The following is a 17131-nucleotide window of genomic DNA, read 5'->3' as shown; positions in this document are numbered from 1 at the left end:
TATGTAATCCTTTTTAAAGAGAGCTCATGTAATATATTTGGTCTTTATGATCTGACAAATGACTAAATCAGAGTTGGTGAGTGTGTGTGTGTGTGTGTGTGTGGAAGGCGACGCCACATCATCCACTTCAGACACGGAGGTCATCGCAATGCTTTTTCCTTTTTTTTAAAAAAAAAAAATATTTTTGTTTCCCCACACAAAACTTCTTTGTCAATTGTCTTTTTTAATTCTCTTCTATCAGAACACTAGCAACTGCTCTGTGCTAATTATGAGTTATTCTCTTGTGTTTGCCTTCTATTTTCATCAAGTTTTTCACACACTCTTCATTCAAACATAACACTTTTTACATCCGAGATGTTTTGCGTTCATATTTTCTAATTGTATTTTCAAAAAAAAAAAAGCAAAAACAGAACATTAATCTTTTCCTCATGACCTGGGTACAGTGATTGTGTAGTCTATTGTACCTTTTGGGAAACAATACTGTATATCCTTGCCTTTGACAGTCTTAACTATCTTTTCCCCTCTGGAGAACTTGACAGATACCCTTAGAACACAATGAGTATGTTAAAAAAAAATATACATAAAGTAATATTTTGCAAAATGTATCATTCCAATAAACTTTTACTTGTTAAGACTAATACGTCTGGGGTTATGTCAAGTCTTTCTTCACCATGCACCAACGACGCACTGGAGTCGACTTGTCACATTTGAGCAATAACGCTTTTAACATGTAAACTCAAGGAAGCTGTTCGCTACTCTCGTGGCTGGACCAGAGGAACACACTTGTTGGTAGGTGAGGGGCGGATGCGGTATTTTAACTCTCCTGTCTGTTATTGGGAATGTGTCGAGAGGTTGCCAGGTGCAATTGAATAATGCAGTGTTGTGTCCATCCTGTCACAGTACAGGATCAATTACCAGCCAGCTTTCAGAAACCCTCTCCAAATGTATTCCCACCCTCGGCGTGCTCCTTTTTTTTTTTTTTTTTTTTTTTAGGATTCATCTGCATCAGTTATCTGTTAAGGGCCCGGAGACGGTAAAGTACCTTTTTTAATTTATGAAGCCATCAAAGAATAGAATCCACTAAAGAATAGAAAGTGATTAAAGTAAATCAGTAATAATTGGGGCAATATTGACACGCATTGAAAAGACTTCAAATGAGTAAATCAATCTGTGAGAAATGCAATGAATGGTAGGTATACATTTTTGAAAATGTAAATTGAAAAGTGATCATTTATTAGGATCGCACAAACACACGCATACAACTTAGCTCATCAAACTGCCGACGGCATGAGAAAAAACATTTAATTTTCATACAGAATAGCTGTATATTCAAATAAGTTTGTTGCATTACTTTTTTGTTAATTGAAAAATATATAATGAATGACTTTTTAATTAATTCAATAAAGTAGTATGTTATGTTACATACTGATGCATTAACGTGCCTTTCAGTCAAATCTCTGATGGGGCACATTGAGCCTCTGGTTGTTTAATACATTGAGTTTATGAAGCAACGTGAAACCTATGGACCACATGTGAACTGGCCTCCGTTACTACATCAGAAGCTGTGTCACACTTTTCCAACTCTTGAAGTAAATGGCCACCTTTTTTTTTTTTTTTTTTTTTTTTCACCCATCATGATGCACATGGGCCCGAGTGTGCGCGCGCACGTACCCGTTCAGGACCACATATTCCACCTTAAAAAACCCCCTCTCGAGTTAAAACTTTTCGCTGCAACTCCGTCGGTCCACCTTAAGCGCACACGCAAACGCAGGAGGCGTACGGCGAGGTTTCCGCTTCTCGGGTTGGACTCGGACCGCGGCTCACGAAAAACACCGTGTACAAGGTTGACGCACCAAGGTAAGGAAAAAAAAAAAAAAAAGCTAGAAGAAAGCGAACCAAAACGAGCAAGAAAGATGTCCGAATCCAAGTACCGCGAGTGGATCCTGGACACTATCGACTCGCTGCGGTCGCGGAAAGCTCGGCCGGACTTGGAGAGGATCTGCCGAATGGTCCGGAGGCGACACGGGTCCGAGCCCGACCGAACCTGCGCAGAACTGGAGAAACTGATTCAGGAACAGACCGTGCTAAAAGTTAATTACAAGGGCTCCATTTCGTACCGAAACGCCGCCAAGGTTCAGCGGAGGAGCAGAAAAAAGGACGATGTGACGTTAGCGACGGCTGCGAGAAGGAGCGCGGTGGAAGAAGCCAGTCATTCTGACTTGAGCAACGGGGACAGCGCTTTCGGTCCCGTGGACCCGGACGAGGAGGACCTGGAGGTATGTGGCGGCTGATGCGAAGAGGCACGTTGAACGAGTCTCATCTCGTTGTCATAGCACGTCTTGTCTAATTAACAGGTGGAGGTAACACGCACACACACACACACACACACAACAAAAAGCCATCTATAAGATGCGCTATATTGTTTGGAAGAGAGAGAGGAATGAAACGCGTGTTTTGTGTCGCTGCACACGGGGGAGTGATTTGCAAGTGCACCCTAAACTGCCGCAGACGGGGAGCGGCGGTTATACCTCGCTCGAGCGCTGCGGAGGAGGAACAAAAATAAATATATATATATTTTTTTTTAAAAACCAGAATGTGCGCGTTGTAGTCAAGAGTGGGGAGGTGTATTTTAAACGACGCCGGGTTGAAAAGCACTTCAACCGCACAGAGAGAAGACGGGAAAAGTTGCGCCGTCCTGTCCGCCGCAACCCGAGCCACCATTACCGGCAGCGGAAAGCGCTTTTTCGAGCCCCAAAGTCGGCGTTGAGCGAAGGGGAGGAGGACTCTTGTCAAGCTAGCGAGAGAAGGGGGGGGGCGACGACACGTAGCCCGGAAGTGGAGCGATTCTCCTTTCAAAATAAGAGCGTTAGAATACGCGTGTACGGTTGGTGGTTTTATTTTGGAAGCCTGAGCTGGAAGTGTGTGTTTTCTTTCTCACCGGCTTGTACATGTGGGAGTGGGTGTGGGGGGGAAAGTCTCAAACACCGCGGATGTAGTACCCTGATGGGGGACGCTGGGACATGGTGGGGTTGTTGACTGGAACAACCAGCAGGTCTCCGGATCGTGTCCGCCCGTGACGACATGTCACCCCCCCCCCCCTTCCGTCTGGACTTTTAAGATGTGCCCATCACTGTGTTTTTGTCCCGTAAAACAGCAACACATTATAGTCTCGCCTGAGCCGAAGTACTTGTAATAAAAGGTATATTCAGTCCAATTGTGCAAACCGCGTCTGTATTTCGAGTGATTGGCGATTTGTCGACGCAGTGCATAAAGTCGAACCCCCGGATCCATTGTCGGACACGCAGCCGAGCCCCGGTCACGTCTAATGCTTGGTGTCGGCTGTTGTCACGGCCTCTCGTCCCGCACGGCAATTGCATCACTTCTCCGCGTGCTTGGGCAACTGTGTTTGTTTCTGTGTGTTTTTTTTAATTTTTTTTTAAAGATGAGCCACATGCACTGCAAAGTTATGAAATACGTAAGAGCCGGGTCGCAAACGTGAGACCCCGAACTAACGCGAAGCGACCGCAAACTGTTCCGTCCGGCGCTAGCTGGTGGACGTGCCCCTCTCTCCGATTTGGGTTAAGCCGAGATCAAATTGACTTTGTTCCCCCCCGGAAAGGCGTGTGCGTGTCGCCACAAAAAAAAAAATGCGTTTAATGACTTTGAACGCGCTGCTTCTCGGGGCTTGTGTCTCTCCCCCCCCCCTCCAGGTTTTCACTTGAATACGAGGAGGGGGCAGATGTAGACAGCGACGTGTCCGATAACGGACTCATTTCGCGTTCCCTGTGTGTTCTCGGTGTGTTTGCGCTGTAAATCGTTGACCCGGTGCAAAGTCAAAGTAGGCTGGTGAGCGAGGCGCCCGGTGCGCGTTGAGCTGCCCGTCGAGTTAAAACTCGTTTCTTCTTCTTCTTCTTCTTCTTCTTCTTAATCTCTTATTTCTGCTCTGCCGCGTCTCGGCCACGGGGGAAGCGCTCCGACACAATGGCGAGGTTCGCAACTCCATGCGCACTTTAGAGGGAATTTGAGGAAAACCTCAAACGCCTCCCATCGGCCCCCTTCTGTACTCTTTCTCTCCCCCCCCCCCCCCCCCCCTGTGTTTTAGAAATATCAATCAAGGAGGCCTGTAAAGAAGCGGGACGCAGCGGGCACGTCGGCCGTCTCGGTGTGAGCCGAGAGGGGGGAGGAGGGAGGAGGAGGAAATCATGCAGGATTGAGATCCTCAGGGATGGGGGGGTGCACGGTGTTTTAAAAAACAAATACATTTATTTAGTGACCGTGTCTCGGTGAAAACTTGTGTGAAATGCAGTGCGATGCAGGCGTTCTCTCCCCGGGAGCGGGGCGGGCTTCAGTGCGCTCTGGTGCTCGGCTGCTGGGTCTGAGACACGCAGTCGCACACAAGGCACATTTTTTTTTTCTTTTTTTTTTTTTTCTTCTTCTTCTTCTTCTTCTTCGGGTGGGGGTGGGGGGGCGCGCGCGCGCCGTCGACAAAACGGCAACTACTTGTGTGCGGCCGCGCGGCATTACGTTGAAATGTTTGATTCGCGTGGAAACGCGGCTGCGGTGGAACGCGGTGGGAACACCGCGCCGTGGAGAAAGGGACGGCGCGTGCAAAGGCGATCATTTACCACCGCGGCGGTCACATTGCGACATCTGTACGAGCGTGCGTTCAGGTGACACGCTCAGTCATGAACACGCCCCCCCCCCCCCCCTTCAGGTGACACGCTCAGTCATGAACACGACCTCCCCCCCCCCCCCCCCTTCAGGTGACAGGCTCAGTCATGAACACGACCCCCCCCCCCCCTTCAGGTGACACGCTCAGTCATGAACACGCCCCCCCCCCCCCCCCCCCTCCTTCAGGTGACACGCTCAGTCATGAACACGCCCCCCCCCCCCCTTCAGGTGACACGCTCAGTCATGAACACGACCTCCCCCCCCCCCCTTCAGGTGACACGCTCAGTCATGAACACGACCCCCCCCCCCCCCCCCTTCAGGTGACACGCTCAGTCATGAACACAACCCCCCCCCCCCTTCAGGTGACACGCTCAGTCATGAACACGACCCCCCCCCCCCCCCCTTCAGGTGACACGCTCAGTCATGTACACGACCTCCCCCCTCCCCCCCTTCAGGTGACACGCTCAGTCATGTACACGACCTCCCCCCCCCCCCCCCCCTTCAGGTGACACGCTCAGTCACATACACGACCTCCCCCCTCCCCCCCTTCAGGTGACACGCTCAGTCATGAACACGCCCCCCCCCCCCTCTTCAGGTGACACGCTCAGTCATGAACACGCCCCCCCCCCCCCCCCCCCCCCCCCCCTCTTCAGGTGACACGCTCAGTCATGAACACGATCTCCCCCCCCCCCCTCTATGTAACGCTGCAGGCGTTTACCTGCTTTTTAAGCTGATTGTCTTTTTATAATAATAACGTAATAGTTAATAATGGCTGTGCTTCCACTGAGTTCAATGTATCCATCACATCCCTTCAAGCCAAGTGTCCCCACTGATCCAAGCAAAGAGTATGAAAGGCTTTACTTGTGTTTTTGTTTTTAAGTCTGCATCCACCTTTTTTTCTTTTTTTTTTAGATTTTCTGAATATTGTATAATTTGCTGGGGATTACAAGCTGTCGAATACAATATGGGACCTGTGCTTCGGTTTTTGCAGGCTGACACCTCGATGGTCATGGACACAGACAGTAATGCAGACGAGGAAGGGGCCGATGAGAGCCGGGACGGGCAGGACGGACCCTCTCCCGGTCGCACGTTTGAAGAGGCCGCCGTGCACTGTGCCTCTGCACAAGCCGTCTCTGCTCCCTGCTCCCCATCTGGCACTCGACATGGCCCCGGCCCGGGCCCCGACTGTGGCCCCGGTTCTGGTCTGGACTGTGCCTCTATCCCGAAGGTTGGTGAGAGGCCCAGCTCCTTGCCCCCCTCCAGCCCCAGAGCCCTCGCACACAATGAATGGCCCTATCATTCTGCCGTCTGCCCAGTGGAGCGCCAGCACCCAGGAATGCAGAGAGACAAAGGTATTCACGCTGCTAAACACAGTCTAATATGCACACCCTGCAACTGCGTGTGCAAGATTTATGCATTGGATATAATATCAGATTGGAAGCTGGATGGGTGACATGGTTGTTGACAGTAGGAATGCCTACAAAAATAACATGTTTGCATGACTTGGCAATGTCTTCCTGCAGTAAGAAGTTCAGTCATCCATCGGCTTATGTCTACAGGTTACTCAGGTTTAATGAGCAGTTAAAAACACATAAAATAAATGTTCAGCTGCAGTAGTTGTTGGTTCGCACTACAGTTTGCCAAGAATACAGTTTGAGTGTGACAGCATGGAGTGTAAATGGTTCTCTCTCTGTTAGCAGCAGCCGTGAAGCCAGCAATCCACTCTGCAACGACCAGCCCCTGCACTTTAAAGAACCGGGTGAAGAAGGAAGATGAAGGCAAGATGGTGGATAGTGGCCTTTTGTCTGACCAGTTGGTACCAGACTATGCTGCAGGCCTGGTAATTTGCCTGTAATCCCTTTGTGGCAAACCCCACCTGTATGTCTCCCGCTTCTTTGATCGCTCTGCTTCACACCCGACATGTTTTCACGTTTCATTTTTGTGTTCTGTTTGGGCAACAGGATGAGAGCAAGCATGTGTCTGAAGGGAGACCACAGGGACTGCCTTTGCCATCTGACAACTGTGAGTAGCAAAGTTTCTCTTTTAAAAAAAAAAAAGCCATCCCCCTTCATCTGTTTTGCAGAGAACCAATTCATCCCTCGTCCGCTCTCCCGTTTTGGGAAAATAGTTTTTTGAGAAAACACACACACACACACACATGTTAAAAGGAGTTGGGTAATGACAGCTCACGTTTCACATGACATTCTGTTCACCCTTATTTCACGTGTGTTGAATTCTTCACAAGCTTGTCCCACTACCTGTCAATCCAGGTGGTGTTCACTGCATTCGTTAAAAGCTCCTTCTGAAATACGGGCCGTGTAATAAGCGTACAGCTGCACAGGGTTTTCTAACAGCTGTCAGACAAACGTCTTTAAATGGCCGTTTGGTAAATAAAGTGCGCTTACAGATCGACTGTAGTAATTCCGAAAAGGTTTATAGTTTATGTAATATGTGTTTATAAACCAGGCGATGGAAACGATTGTTTTTGTGGACAAACACACAAACACGATGGGTTGTGTTTGGCCACAGTTTTCTTTCTGAGTTTTATTATTTGTTTAAAAAAAAAAAGAGAAGTGGTTATAGATGTTACCTCCTTTAGTGAGACATTGCCAAGACGCCTCCAAAAAAACATAACTAACATTGGCATAACATAAGCATACACCACTTAAATGTGTTTTAACACTGCATAAGTGCCACAGTAGGCTTCACCTTGATTGTAAATGGTCGCGCATGAAGACAGACCCGTGACGGTGGGCTGGTCCTGCATCGGAAGGGTGCTGTATCAACACCCATGTTTCAGTGATCATTACAGAAATATTGCAGACAGCATTCAGTCAAGGTTTATATCGGAGCATATCATTTGATCTATTAAAATCAAGGGTTTTATTGGGGGGAACATTTGTAATAATTTTGCTTCCATTTTGTTCACAGGTACATTAATAAAGAACAACATAGATATATCCGCCTTCACAGCAGACGAAGACAGCCTTCTGAACGGTGATAAAGGGGACGAAGTGTGAGTATCCTGTTATTAGAAATGACATGCTCTACTAGAAATGCATTTCTAGTAGCATTTCTAATTCCTGAAAATCACGTGCGCTCCCGTTCTACAATTTCCCTGTTATTGTCTTGAATAATTAATGTGCATATTTCTGAGGCACAAAAGTTACGGTAATAATTACTGACCACACAGAAGGCTTAAAAAAAACAACAACAACAAAGTGTGAGAAAACCTGCCGAAGAAAAGTCACTCTGGTCCTGCCGCTCACTCCTTTCTATCTGATCCTCCTCCAGCTCTGTGAAGAAGGAGAAGATGAGCCAGAACTTAATGCTGTGGACTGTGGCAGATGTGGCCAGTTACTTCTCAGCTGCAGGCTTTCCAGAGCAGGCTGTGGCGTTCCGAACACAGGTCAGTGCACCACCTTAAAACTGCCATAGAGGGCACTGTACGTACACTGAAAACCACACTTGTACCATCACCCACTGGATGCTTAGAGGCGTTAAAGCTCGTACTTGATGACGGCATGTACGTTTGCACAATGCCAGGAAATGCAGATATCTGCATTTGGATGGAGAAAGACATGGATGCTTAGCAGCAGTAGTCTCAACTCCGTCACTGGCTTTTTCACCCCGGAGACAAACTTGACACACTGCCAGCAGCACAGCTCCCCTCTCGTCCCCCATCAACCTCGGGGGACCTTTTCAGGTCATATTCCCGACAGCCAAAGCGTGTCATTTATTTTTAGTTGAGATACTTTTTTTATTCTTAAATGTCAATGTATACACATGTGTTTCAGAGAATATCTAGTTGTGATAATTTGCCACAAAGTAGTGGAAAAGGCGTGGAGCTGTATTGGTAAAAAAAAAAACGTGTCCGACCCCTGTATTATTTTTGAAATGAGTGTGTCCTGTGACCAGTATCAATTTGATGGTGCTCACCAAGCTGTGATAACAGCTGGCAGCTAGCCTGGGCTAACTGCTGGAGGTCTTGAGGTGACCTTGAAAATCAGTAGCTAATTTAAACTTTCCACGCGGTGCATCTTGGAGGCCAATTTATAAATGGCGCTCATTAGTTTCATCAAAAGATGTTCAGCCCTACGAGTTGATGCTGACTGAGCTCTCCCCGACAGGAAATCGATGGGAAGTCCCTTCTCCTGATGCAGCGCAGTGACGTGTTGACTGGTTTGTCCATCCGACTCGGCCCCGCCCTCAAAATCTACGAGCGCCACGTGAAGGTGCTTCAGAGGACCCACTTCCTGGAATACGACGACCTCTGAAGCGGCGATTCACATTGCAGCCGGACGATGCTGCATTGACCCCCCACACGTGCATGCAGTGCCCTCTCCCATCAACATCCTGCCCCGCCACCTTCATGTACAGAGTATGTAGAGGGTGAGCGGGGGGTGGTGGGGAGGGGAAACGCTGCGGTGGAATTTAACTTTCACTGTGAGAATGACCAGAAACTGATTTAAAAAAAAAAAAAAAAAAGTCATCCTACCTCTCATCACGGGCTTGGTTTTTCACATGTTTTCTTTTCATCCATGTGCCGTTCAATTGGACTGTCAGGGGAACAGACTGGACCGTTCAGACCATGTTCCAATTGGAGGAGCAATGACCTTTTTGCAAGAGTAAAATATGGATAATTCAGCCATTGAAGGGGACTGAGCCTTGCACCAAGTGGACCACATATGAGCTGATTTACGCACAGAGACCCGCTGCACTGCGTAGGGTCCACCAGAATTGTTGGTTCGGCTGTGGCTCTAAAATGTCTCTCTGCATCCTTGCTTGCTCCATTCCGGTACGTTCTGTTAGTCCAGAACCTCACACAGACAAACATAAAGCCCATCTGTTGTTAGTTTCCCTTCTATTCCGTTTGATTAGATGTCATCAAAGTGCTGGGGAAGTCAGACGTTCTACATATCTGCATCACAAGTCTGATTCCTGACTTATTATGCCACCAATAGCTGCTGATGTTTGATTATGTCTTCAGTGTCTGTCATTCAGAACACAAATATGATATACTACTAGCTGCTGGTAAGGCAATATTCTATTTCTTGTAGTCATATTTAGATCTGACTGTGGTCCCAACTTAATAGATTTTGGGGAACAATTGCAGATAGATGTGACGAGGAAACCGTGCAGCCTATTGGAATTGGCTTTCATACATAAGCAAAATAAAGTAATACACCTTGGGAAACGTCATTGTAATACCGAATATGTTGTTGTAAATTGAATACAGCTGCTCAGTGTCGGTTTACACAGCAGACATCTTGATCAAATGCAATATTTTATGTTATCGTCCATTTATAATTTGTCCAGTGTCTCTTTTTTAAAAAACATTTTTTATCGTAAGCCAGCCTCTTGAATTGTAACATTCCATAAGATGTCTTCATCTTCAATGTATCTCCCTTTTTATCTGTAACATTGACACATACAAATAAAGCTCATGTCTCTCAGTTCAGTCACTTATTTTCTGTTTTATTTAACTTGTCGTATGAATAACTTTGTCTAAAACAATTGTTTCAGTGGGTCAGAGTTGCCTTAAGAGGGAGTGAAGGTCCCTCTTCAGTCTTAATCAAAATATTGTAAACAAACTTTCAGACGATGCAGCGTTCTGTGAAATGCACATTCAGTGAAAATGGAATAGCAAAGAATAAACTATTTTGCATGTGTATTTGCCCCTTTGTCATTATCCAATCCTGGGAAGCACATTTTAACAAAGGGTCAGTCTGCGTTTGCATCTGCACAACGCTTCAGATTAGTAAAACATACTAAATATGTCACACCATAATCATCTTGTGTAAGTAAGAGTTGGTTTGTTTTGTACATTATGCTATTTTTATTTTTTACTTTTCTATACTATAAATACACTTTTGATCCATGTACAGACGAAAGGAAAAGTAAATTTTTTTCCTCCCCCTTGGTAGGAATCTGCAGCTCATTTCTGATCCAGAGCGCCCACGAGCACGGCTGCAGTGTGAATGCCACTTGGATCAGGAGAGCCCTGCGCGAGGCCACAGAGTGGTCAGCTCCAGGCTGCGCACTAGTTTGACAATGCAGATTAGCCTCTTGGTTGAAACCACTGATCAGGTTGCCAAAAGCCACGAAAATAATGTGATTTTAAAAAAAAGAAAAAAAACTAAACGGCACTCTCAATGCAACAGTAAAGCAAAAATACATAGTTGCATATGTATTTTTCAAAAGTAGCAAAATATTGTTTTGTTTTTTTATCCTCTAGCTTTTCAAGATCACATACAACATTATATTAAGACTTTGCTGTATTTGAACTCTGATCGCTTCCTCCGCCTCTCAACAGTCCTGCATTCACCAGTCCAACAATCCTTGTTATGGAGTTTTATGTAACAACATGGTACATGGAGTCCATACGACCAAAATCCATCCATGCTGTTGACTGCAGCACACACTTTCTAACATCCAGTGTGGAAAGACCCGATCAGTGAGGGGATGAATGAAGGTGTCACACGTTGCGTTCTCCGCCAGGCTCTACAGGATGAAGGGCAGTATGGAGGAGCGCAGGGTCGGATAATCTCTGAACTCCTTTACGTAGCTGCAGTGTTTTCCTCTGGCCCACACAGTCATCTGGATGAAGGCCACAAGGGTGAAGAAAGCCACGGGCACGCACTGCGTCATCACTGTGAAGCCGATCCAGGAGCCCACCTGTGAGCAAGAAGTATGCGTGTACATGCACGCACACACACACACACACACACACTAACAGTGAGTTGAGCTGTGGGATACATGTGCAGAACATAACCAGCAGATGGCAGCAGTGAATCTCAAGTTGCATCGATGAAATATAAGTACTGTGTACTGACAACATTGCCCACACATCCCTTGAAAGACATAGTCTTCTTACAAAAAGATTCGTATTCATAAGGAGTAGAACATTGAGAAAATACCATAATTTAACATTAAAAGATGTGTCCAGTCTGTCTGAAAACAATAAGCAGGTGTCCATATATTATTTTTAGTACATTTCATCCACGTGTTTTCCATACAGTACTTTCATCTCCCTATCTCGAGAAAGAGTGGGCTCAAGCATCTGCTTACCTCGTACGTGTAGTTCGGACAAGACACCAGCCAGAAGATCCATGTGAAGGGATTCTTTGTAGGGTAAGGAATCTTCTTCACTTTAGAACCTGAGATGACGGGCAATAAACGATTAAAACACTGTATCGTACTGTTGGCTGCTTTCAATACAATAAAAATGCTAACGCTATATATATATATATATATATATATATATATGGCTCGTTGGAAAATGCTCACCTGGTGGTTTGAGGTTACGGAGAGCAACATGGATGGAAAAATTCCCAATTTGACAGAACTGCGGGAACAAAGACATCCGGGGATTATCAACTGCACAGCGATAAGATTATTCGGTTTAATGTCGGCGCCACGAATGCACATACAGGTCTCTTACCAAGGAAACGTAAAGTCCTGTATTCACCTGCATCTGCCCGTAATCTGTCGATGTGTCACGGAAAAATGGATGAAGATGAAAGTCAACTCCAACTGATGAGTTAAATTGAGAATTGCCGAGCTCTGCACTTACAGGGTGTGGTATAGAGAGGGTGGTTAATGTAGTAGGCCATCCAAGCTGCGGAGCACCAGTAATAGCCACAGTTCTGAAATAGAAAAAGAGGCTGTAATAGGTCACACTATCAAGATAAGGCTCCACGCACGTTTTGGTTCATATTTATGAGAACGAGAACACGGCACACAATAATAACCGTGTGTCATATTTAAAAAGGTCAAAAAGATGCAGCTCTCTCACCTTAAATATGTTTTTGAGAGGCATGGTCCCATGGGAGATGCGATGGACAAACATTGTCTCCAGGATCCTCTTGATGTAGTGAAAGGAGTGACATATGCAGGCCAAGCTGCAACAGGACACACACACGCACACACACACACACATACACACGCGCCCTGACTCAGTGTCACCATAGCAATAAGCTTCACTAGTGTTTTTGCAACAGATTCCCGAAATAAACTTAAGAAAGAATTAAGAAAAGCTGCCCCTCACTGTACGACCCAGTGCTTGCTGCTGGTGAAGTCATATTTGGGAGAGTAGATGAAGGGAAGGTGGAAGTAGAACATTAAGTAGATGACCAGTGGGCCTACACACTCTGTCAGGAACACCTGAAGTGAGCGAAGGAAAAGACAGAAGTGCGTTCATTCTTTTTGTTCCTGCAAAGGTGCAAAAAAAAATAGACAAAAAGGCAGAACAGCACAAAAGTTATGAATGCATACACAAACAGCATTACATTAACATACCTAATGAGCAAAGCCTCTCATAGGAGATACACAAACCAGTGGCAATAGAATATGTTCTCGCTGTTAGTCTGAACCCTCTGCCAAAGGGAGAAGCGTGCGGCTGACACCGGTATGGCGCTGCCTTCTCTAATAAGCCACTTGACAAATCCATCTTCAAACAAAAAGCAGCCCAATTCGTTCTACAACCATTCAAGTGTAACACTAATAATGTTTCAGCGTGTGCCCATGAAGCACACGAGACACTAAGGCAGCTCCTAATACCAGATTTCCACAAATGATATGATCAAGCGCAGCAGCACGGAATGACAGTGAAACCGATCCCTGAATCAGCACCTCCAGCGGAGCCCCGGCTCAGGCGGCACACGGCCTGGCCGCTACCGGTGATGCCTGCCAGGGCACTTCATGCTCCCCGCACCCACAGTGGCATCAGTCTGCAGCATGACAGGGTTGTAAGGACAGGGAATGCAGAGACTTGGTGAGTAAAGAGGCCCAGTTAAAGGTGAGTGAGAGGTCAGGGGGATAAACACCTTTGGGAGAAATGGGGCTGTGAGATTATATGTCCTAGGACAGAGGACAGGCAGTGCAGGAGGTGAGAGAAAAACGAACCCCACGAAAGCGCCTCTATCTGCCACTGTGGGTTGATATTTATATTCACGAGCTATTGAGTGGGTGAGAGAGTGTCTGTTTATATTTAATGTACAAGAATCTTAAAAGGCCATACCAGAGGTTTTGAATGTTTCAGCCAATTAAGTCTGAATGGTGTATACTTTGTAGTCCATTACACGTAGCAAGCCTCTTTCCCTGACCGTGAGTTGATGGAAAAACAAAAAAGCTGCATCCATGAGCCACGCGCACACACAAAATCATATCCAGAAGACAAGCATGGAAACTTGGATGGTAAAAGAACCATGTGAATTTTATAATTTCTTGCATTAAAAAGGTCGCTGCTCAGAGGATCAGATCTTGAATGCTGGAGCATCCTTGAAATTAGGAACAGGCAAATCTTGGTAATTAGATTTTTTTTTTTTTTAGGAAGGTGGAAGGTGGGAATCTGTCTTAAAACAAGTTGATTAGTAGCTTAGAAACTCGCTTAAAGTAACATGCAGGACTTAAAACAGCAACATCTGTGTATGGTCCTGAATATTGTGGGTCTGTGCAGGTGTGGACTCACCGTCCCCCATGTGAGCTGGGGTCCTAGATCCCTGAAGTAAAAGCTGGCTGTGGTTCCCACAGGAAGTGTCTGCAGAATTTCTTCATCCCTGAGACACTTTGACTCTAAACGACATGACAGCCGAGATAAGACCAGCCAACATCACATATCTTCGTCACAACACGTATCAAAGAACTATAATAAGTAGCATAAATGCAGTATTTGTTGTTAATAAAAAAACAGACGCACTTGGATCCAAACGCAGGGACTGTCTGGCTGGATACCACTTTGGATCTGTCGAAATGGAGAGGAACTTTACGCTTGGCATGCTCGAGAGATTTATCTATTGGAAATGAAGGTAGGAATAAATGGAAAATTAAAATGTGGTTGTCTGAAACTTACTTACATGATTTGTGAAATAAAGCTTTGATATCCAAAACGGTGGCCGTTGGCTCCACCTGCGAACAAAATATAGAAATAAGCCATACTTTAAATATGAACATTATCAGCAACCTTTAGTGTGCAGACTGCCATGTGGAGGATTTAGAAGTCCATTTACAAGACCCGAAGTACTAAAAATACAAAAGTCTAATCTTTAATGCCGAAGTTTTGAATTCTTCCGGAATTTTGTCACACTTGCATTTTTGCCATTTTAATGAGCAATGCGATCCCTCACAGCTACTAATCAAGTGTCGGTTGTCCCGGGGCAGCAGAGGTCTTGTACTGTGGCTGGAACGGAAAGGTCCGGTCAGATGAAGAGTGAATTCTCACCCTCGCTCAATGATAACGGCTGCAGTCATCTATAGATGATTATCTATAGATAATAGGGGTCAGCTCGCGGTGGTGACCCCTCGGTTCTTGAGCTCAAACAAACATGTTTTCCTTTTACTTCCCTGCTAAGGTGATCACAGGGGTCGGCTCGTGCTACTTTTAGCACGGCCATAGATCACAAAATGTCCAAAGGAATGCACTGGGAGGTGATAAACTGCACTAATTAATTATACAATCCAATGCGAGTTCTGGAGCGCTCTTTGTGCCTTTTTGTATGTAGGACTTAAAAATAATGTGCGATCGTCACGCGCCAGTTAAAGTCCTCTAAAACCATTAGGCTCGATATAAAAGGCGAGTGTAATCAGAAACCCTCCATCGTCCGGACTCTCACCTTATCCAGCAGCAGCAGTTTCTCTTTAGTCTTTAAGTCCACGATCTCCACCTCGAAGTAAACAATCCTTTTGGCCTTTTTGGGAGGTTTCGGTTTTGGCCGCGATGAAGACTTCTTCTCGGGCTCTGATCCATTTACACTCTTGGCCTCTAAGGCGAGTACATCCATGGTACTGTTTACTCCCCAATGTCAGGAAGCCCGGTGAAATAATCTGTGATATGTCCAATCACGCTGGGTGTCCTCTGCTGGTATGGAACACAACTGCCTGCTCCCCCACAACTGTCAGTCCAACTCACGCGTGTCTTCTTTGGTGCCTTTTGGACTCTCTGAATAGCCCCCCACCTCCGGAAGAAGTATGTGAGACCATAAACACGTTCCCCCCCCCCCCCCCCCCCCCAGATGAAGTGTCCACATGTGACAGAGTGGAGGCAAGCGAGCGGTGATAGGAAGTGAGAAGAAGTGGAAGGAGAGCTGCTCTAAGAACATGAAATTAACCTGCTTCTCACCTGAATAGCATGCCTCTTCATGATCCACAGCCTCCCCCCCCCCTTCATGCTACAAAACGCACTGAAGACGAAACTGGAGAGCCCCAAGACATAATCCATAGCGCGCCATTTGCAAGGCTAAATATAAGTCGCCTGATTTGCTTTGCACCAGCTTGGTAACCTTGGGCAGTCACACACGGCCCTACCCAGTGACAGATGCCAATGCGCTCTCATTAGACCTATAAGACGCATCTCCTGTCTGCTCTGCGCCTCGTTTGGTTGCACGGCGGTGACGAGGCCCCATTAAAAGCCTGATCCATGGGGCTGAAAGGCAACACCTCACCCCCTCCCCCCCTCCCCCCCTCCCCTCCAGACCACCTGTGTGGCCGATATTCTTTTCTCTTTCTGACCTCCGTGACAAAGACGGATCGGTTTGGTTTCAAGGCCGGTGTGGGCCTCAAGGTTTGTGTGGTGAATGAACAGCATTGTTTCTAAAATACTTCATGGACGTTTGTGGTGGGAGGAGGGCACATCCAATGCCGATTGGGAGAAGATCAAACATGCCTTTGGTCGCACATGGCCAACTGCATATTTATATTCGCTGGTCTATTTCTACTCAGCAGGAGCAGTTCAAGCCAGCAGCGAGCGGACGGATCACTGCTTGCATTCCAAGACCGTTTTTGAGTGTTGTACGGAAGAAGAAAAAACACAACCCCTGTGCTAAACCTAATTCATCTTTACGATAGACAGCAGCGTATGGGGGAAAAAATAATCTGAAATATAAGTAAACTGAACTGGACCTACTTCTTTTTCAAAGGTGGCGACCACCTGACTCTGAAGTGAGAGGAATGCTGTGACGTGGGACTCCATGGGATCACTTGTCATCAGAGTGTCACTCATGTTTACTCTCCTGTTGCAACGTGGTCACACGCTTTAAAAACATTTCTAATGCGATTCAAGATTCGACATGACAAGAGCAGAAGTTTTGAATTTACCGTCTTCGGATTCTATCTCTTAATTTAAATTTGGGATTATATATATATATATATTTTTTTTTTTTTTAAAGCTGCTGGACACATGTAACAGCAAAGGCTTCAACAATATATACACGGTGGTCCCAAAAAAGGTACCTCTGTGAAGAAAGCGTTACGTCACTCTTGATATAACTTGTTTCAACTGGCCCCCTGTGGTGGGCGCTAGAGAGCACTTTACAACCAGTACAACCAGTGAACAACTCTGAGAATTCTCATTCCACAAACCAACACACCCATGAACAGTTCATTTAGCCACCTGTGCAATAACCCCTACAACACCAAACAAAAATATTTATAGGCACTGACATTGACGTGCACATGAAATCCC

General features: G+C 46.1%; 2 protein-coding genes across 5 annotated transcripts; one reads left to right on the top strand and one right to left on the bottom strand.

The window, feature by feature from the left end:
* The first annotated feature begins 1779 nt into the window (after positions 1-1779).
* On the top strand, positions 1780-10127 carry samd1a (sterile alpha motif domain containing 1a). 2 transcript variants are annotated; one of them, XM_034538678.1, is made up of 7 exons: positions 1780-2276; positions 5663-6023; positions 6369-6511; positions 6633-6693; positions 7603-7687; positions 7966-8080; positions 8802-10127. In XM_034538678.1, the coding sequence occupies exons 1-7, from the start codon at positions 1914-1916 to the stop codon at positions 8946-8948; spliced, it is 1275 nt and encodes a 424-aa protein (XP_034394569.1). In that variant the 5' UTR covers positions 1780-1913; the 3' UTR covers positions 8949-10127. The 2 variants fall into 2 exon arrangements, with proteins under 2 accessions (XP_034394569.1, XP_034394570.1); XM_034538679.1 differs by having other exon boundaries at positions 1786-2276; positions 6372-6511.
* Positions 10123-15663, bottom strand: tecra (trans-2,3-enoyl-CoA reductase a). Of its 3 annotated transcripts, none has more exons than XM_034538681.1 (11): positions 15285-15663; positions 14529-14580; positions 14372-14416; positions 14144-14247; positions 12722-12837; positions 12470-12575; positions 12248-12320; positions 12116-12159; positions 11962-12019; positions 11743-11831; positions 10123-11349 (listed from the first exon to the last, which is right to left on the bottom strand). In XM_034538681.1, the coding sequence occupies exons 1-11, from the start codon at positions 15450-15452 to the stop codon at positions 11176-11178; spliced, it is 1029 nt and encodes a 342-aa protein (XP_034394572.1). In that variant the 5' UTR covers positions 15453-15663; the 3' UTR covers positions 10123-11175. The 3 variants fall into 3 exon arrangements, with proteins under 3 accessions (XP_034394572.1, XP_034394574.1, XP_034394573.1); XM_034538683.1 differs by having other exon boundaries at positions 12143-12159; XM_034538682.1 differs by lacking the exon at positions 14529-14580 and having other exon boundaries at positions 14372-14465.
* Between the last annotated feature and the right edge of the window lie 1468 nt (positions 15664-17131).

This window comes from Cyclopterus lumpus, chromosome 8 (genome assembly GCF_009769545.1).
Source record: "Cyclopterus lumpus isolate fCycLum1 chromosome 8, fCycLum1.pri, whole genome shotgun sequence".
NCBI classification, from domain to species: Eukaryota; Metazoa; Chordata; class Actinopteri; order Perciformes; family Cyclopteridae; genus Cyclopterus; species Cyclopterus lumpus.
Note: the sequence above shows the minus strand (reverse complement) of the source record. Positions and strands in the feature narration are given on the sequence as shown.

Coding starts and splice junctions, on each gene's coding strand:
- samd1a (XM_034538678.1), top strand. CDS start 1,914: ATGTCCGAATCCAAGTACCGCGAGTGGATCCTGGACACTATCGACTCG. Junction 6,024..6,368: donor AGGAATGCAGAGAGACAAAG/GTATTCACGCTG, acceptor TCTCTCTGTTAG/CAGCAGCCGTGAAGCCAGCA. Junction 8,081..8,801: donor CTGTGGCGTTCCGAACACAG/GTCAGTGCACCA, acceptor TCTCCCCGACAG/GAAATCGATGGGAAGTCCCT.
- tecra (XM_034538681.1), bottom strand. CDS start 15,452: ATGGATGTACTCGCCTTAGAGGCCAAGAGTGTAAATGGATCAGAGCCC. Junction 11,832..11,961: donor CCGTAACCTCAAACCACCAG/GTGAGCATTTTC, acceptor CCGTCATCTCAG/GTTCTAAAGTGAAGAAGATT. Junction 11,350..11,742: donor GTCCGAACTACACGTACGAG/GTAAGCAGATGC, acceptor TCTTGCTCACAG/GTGGGCTCCTGGATCGGCTT.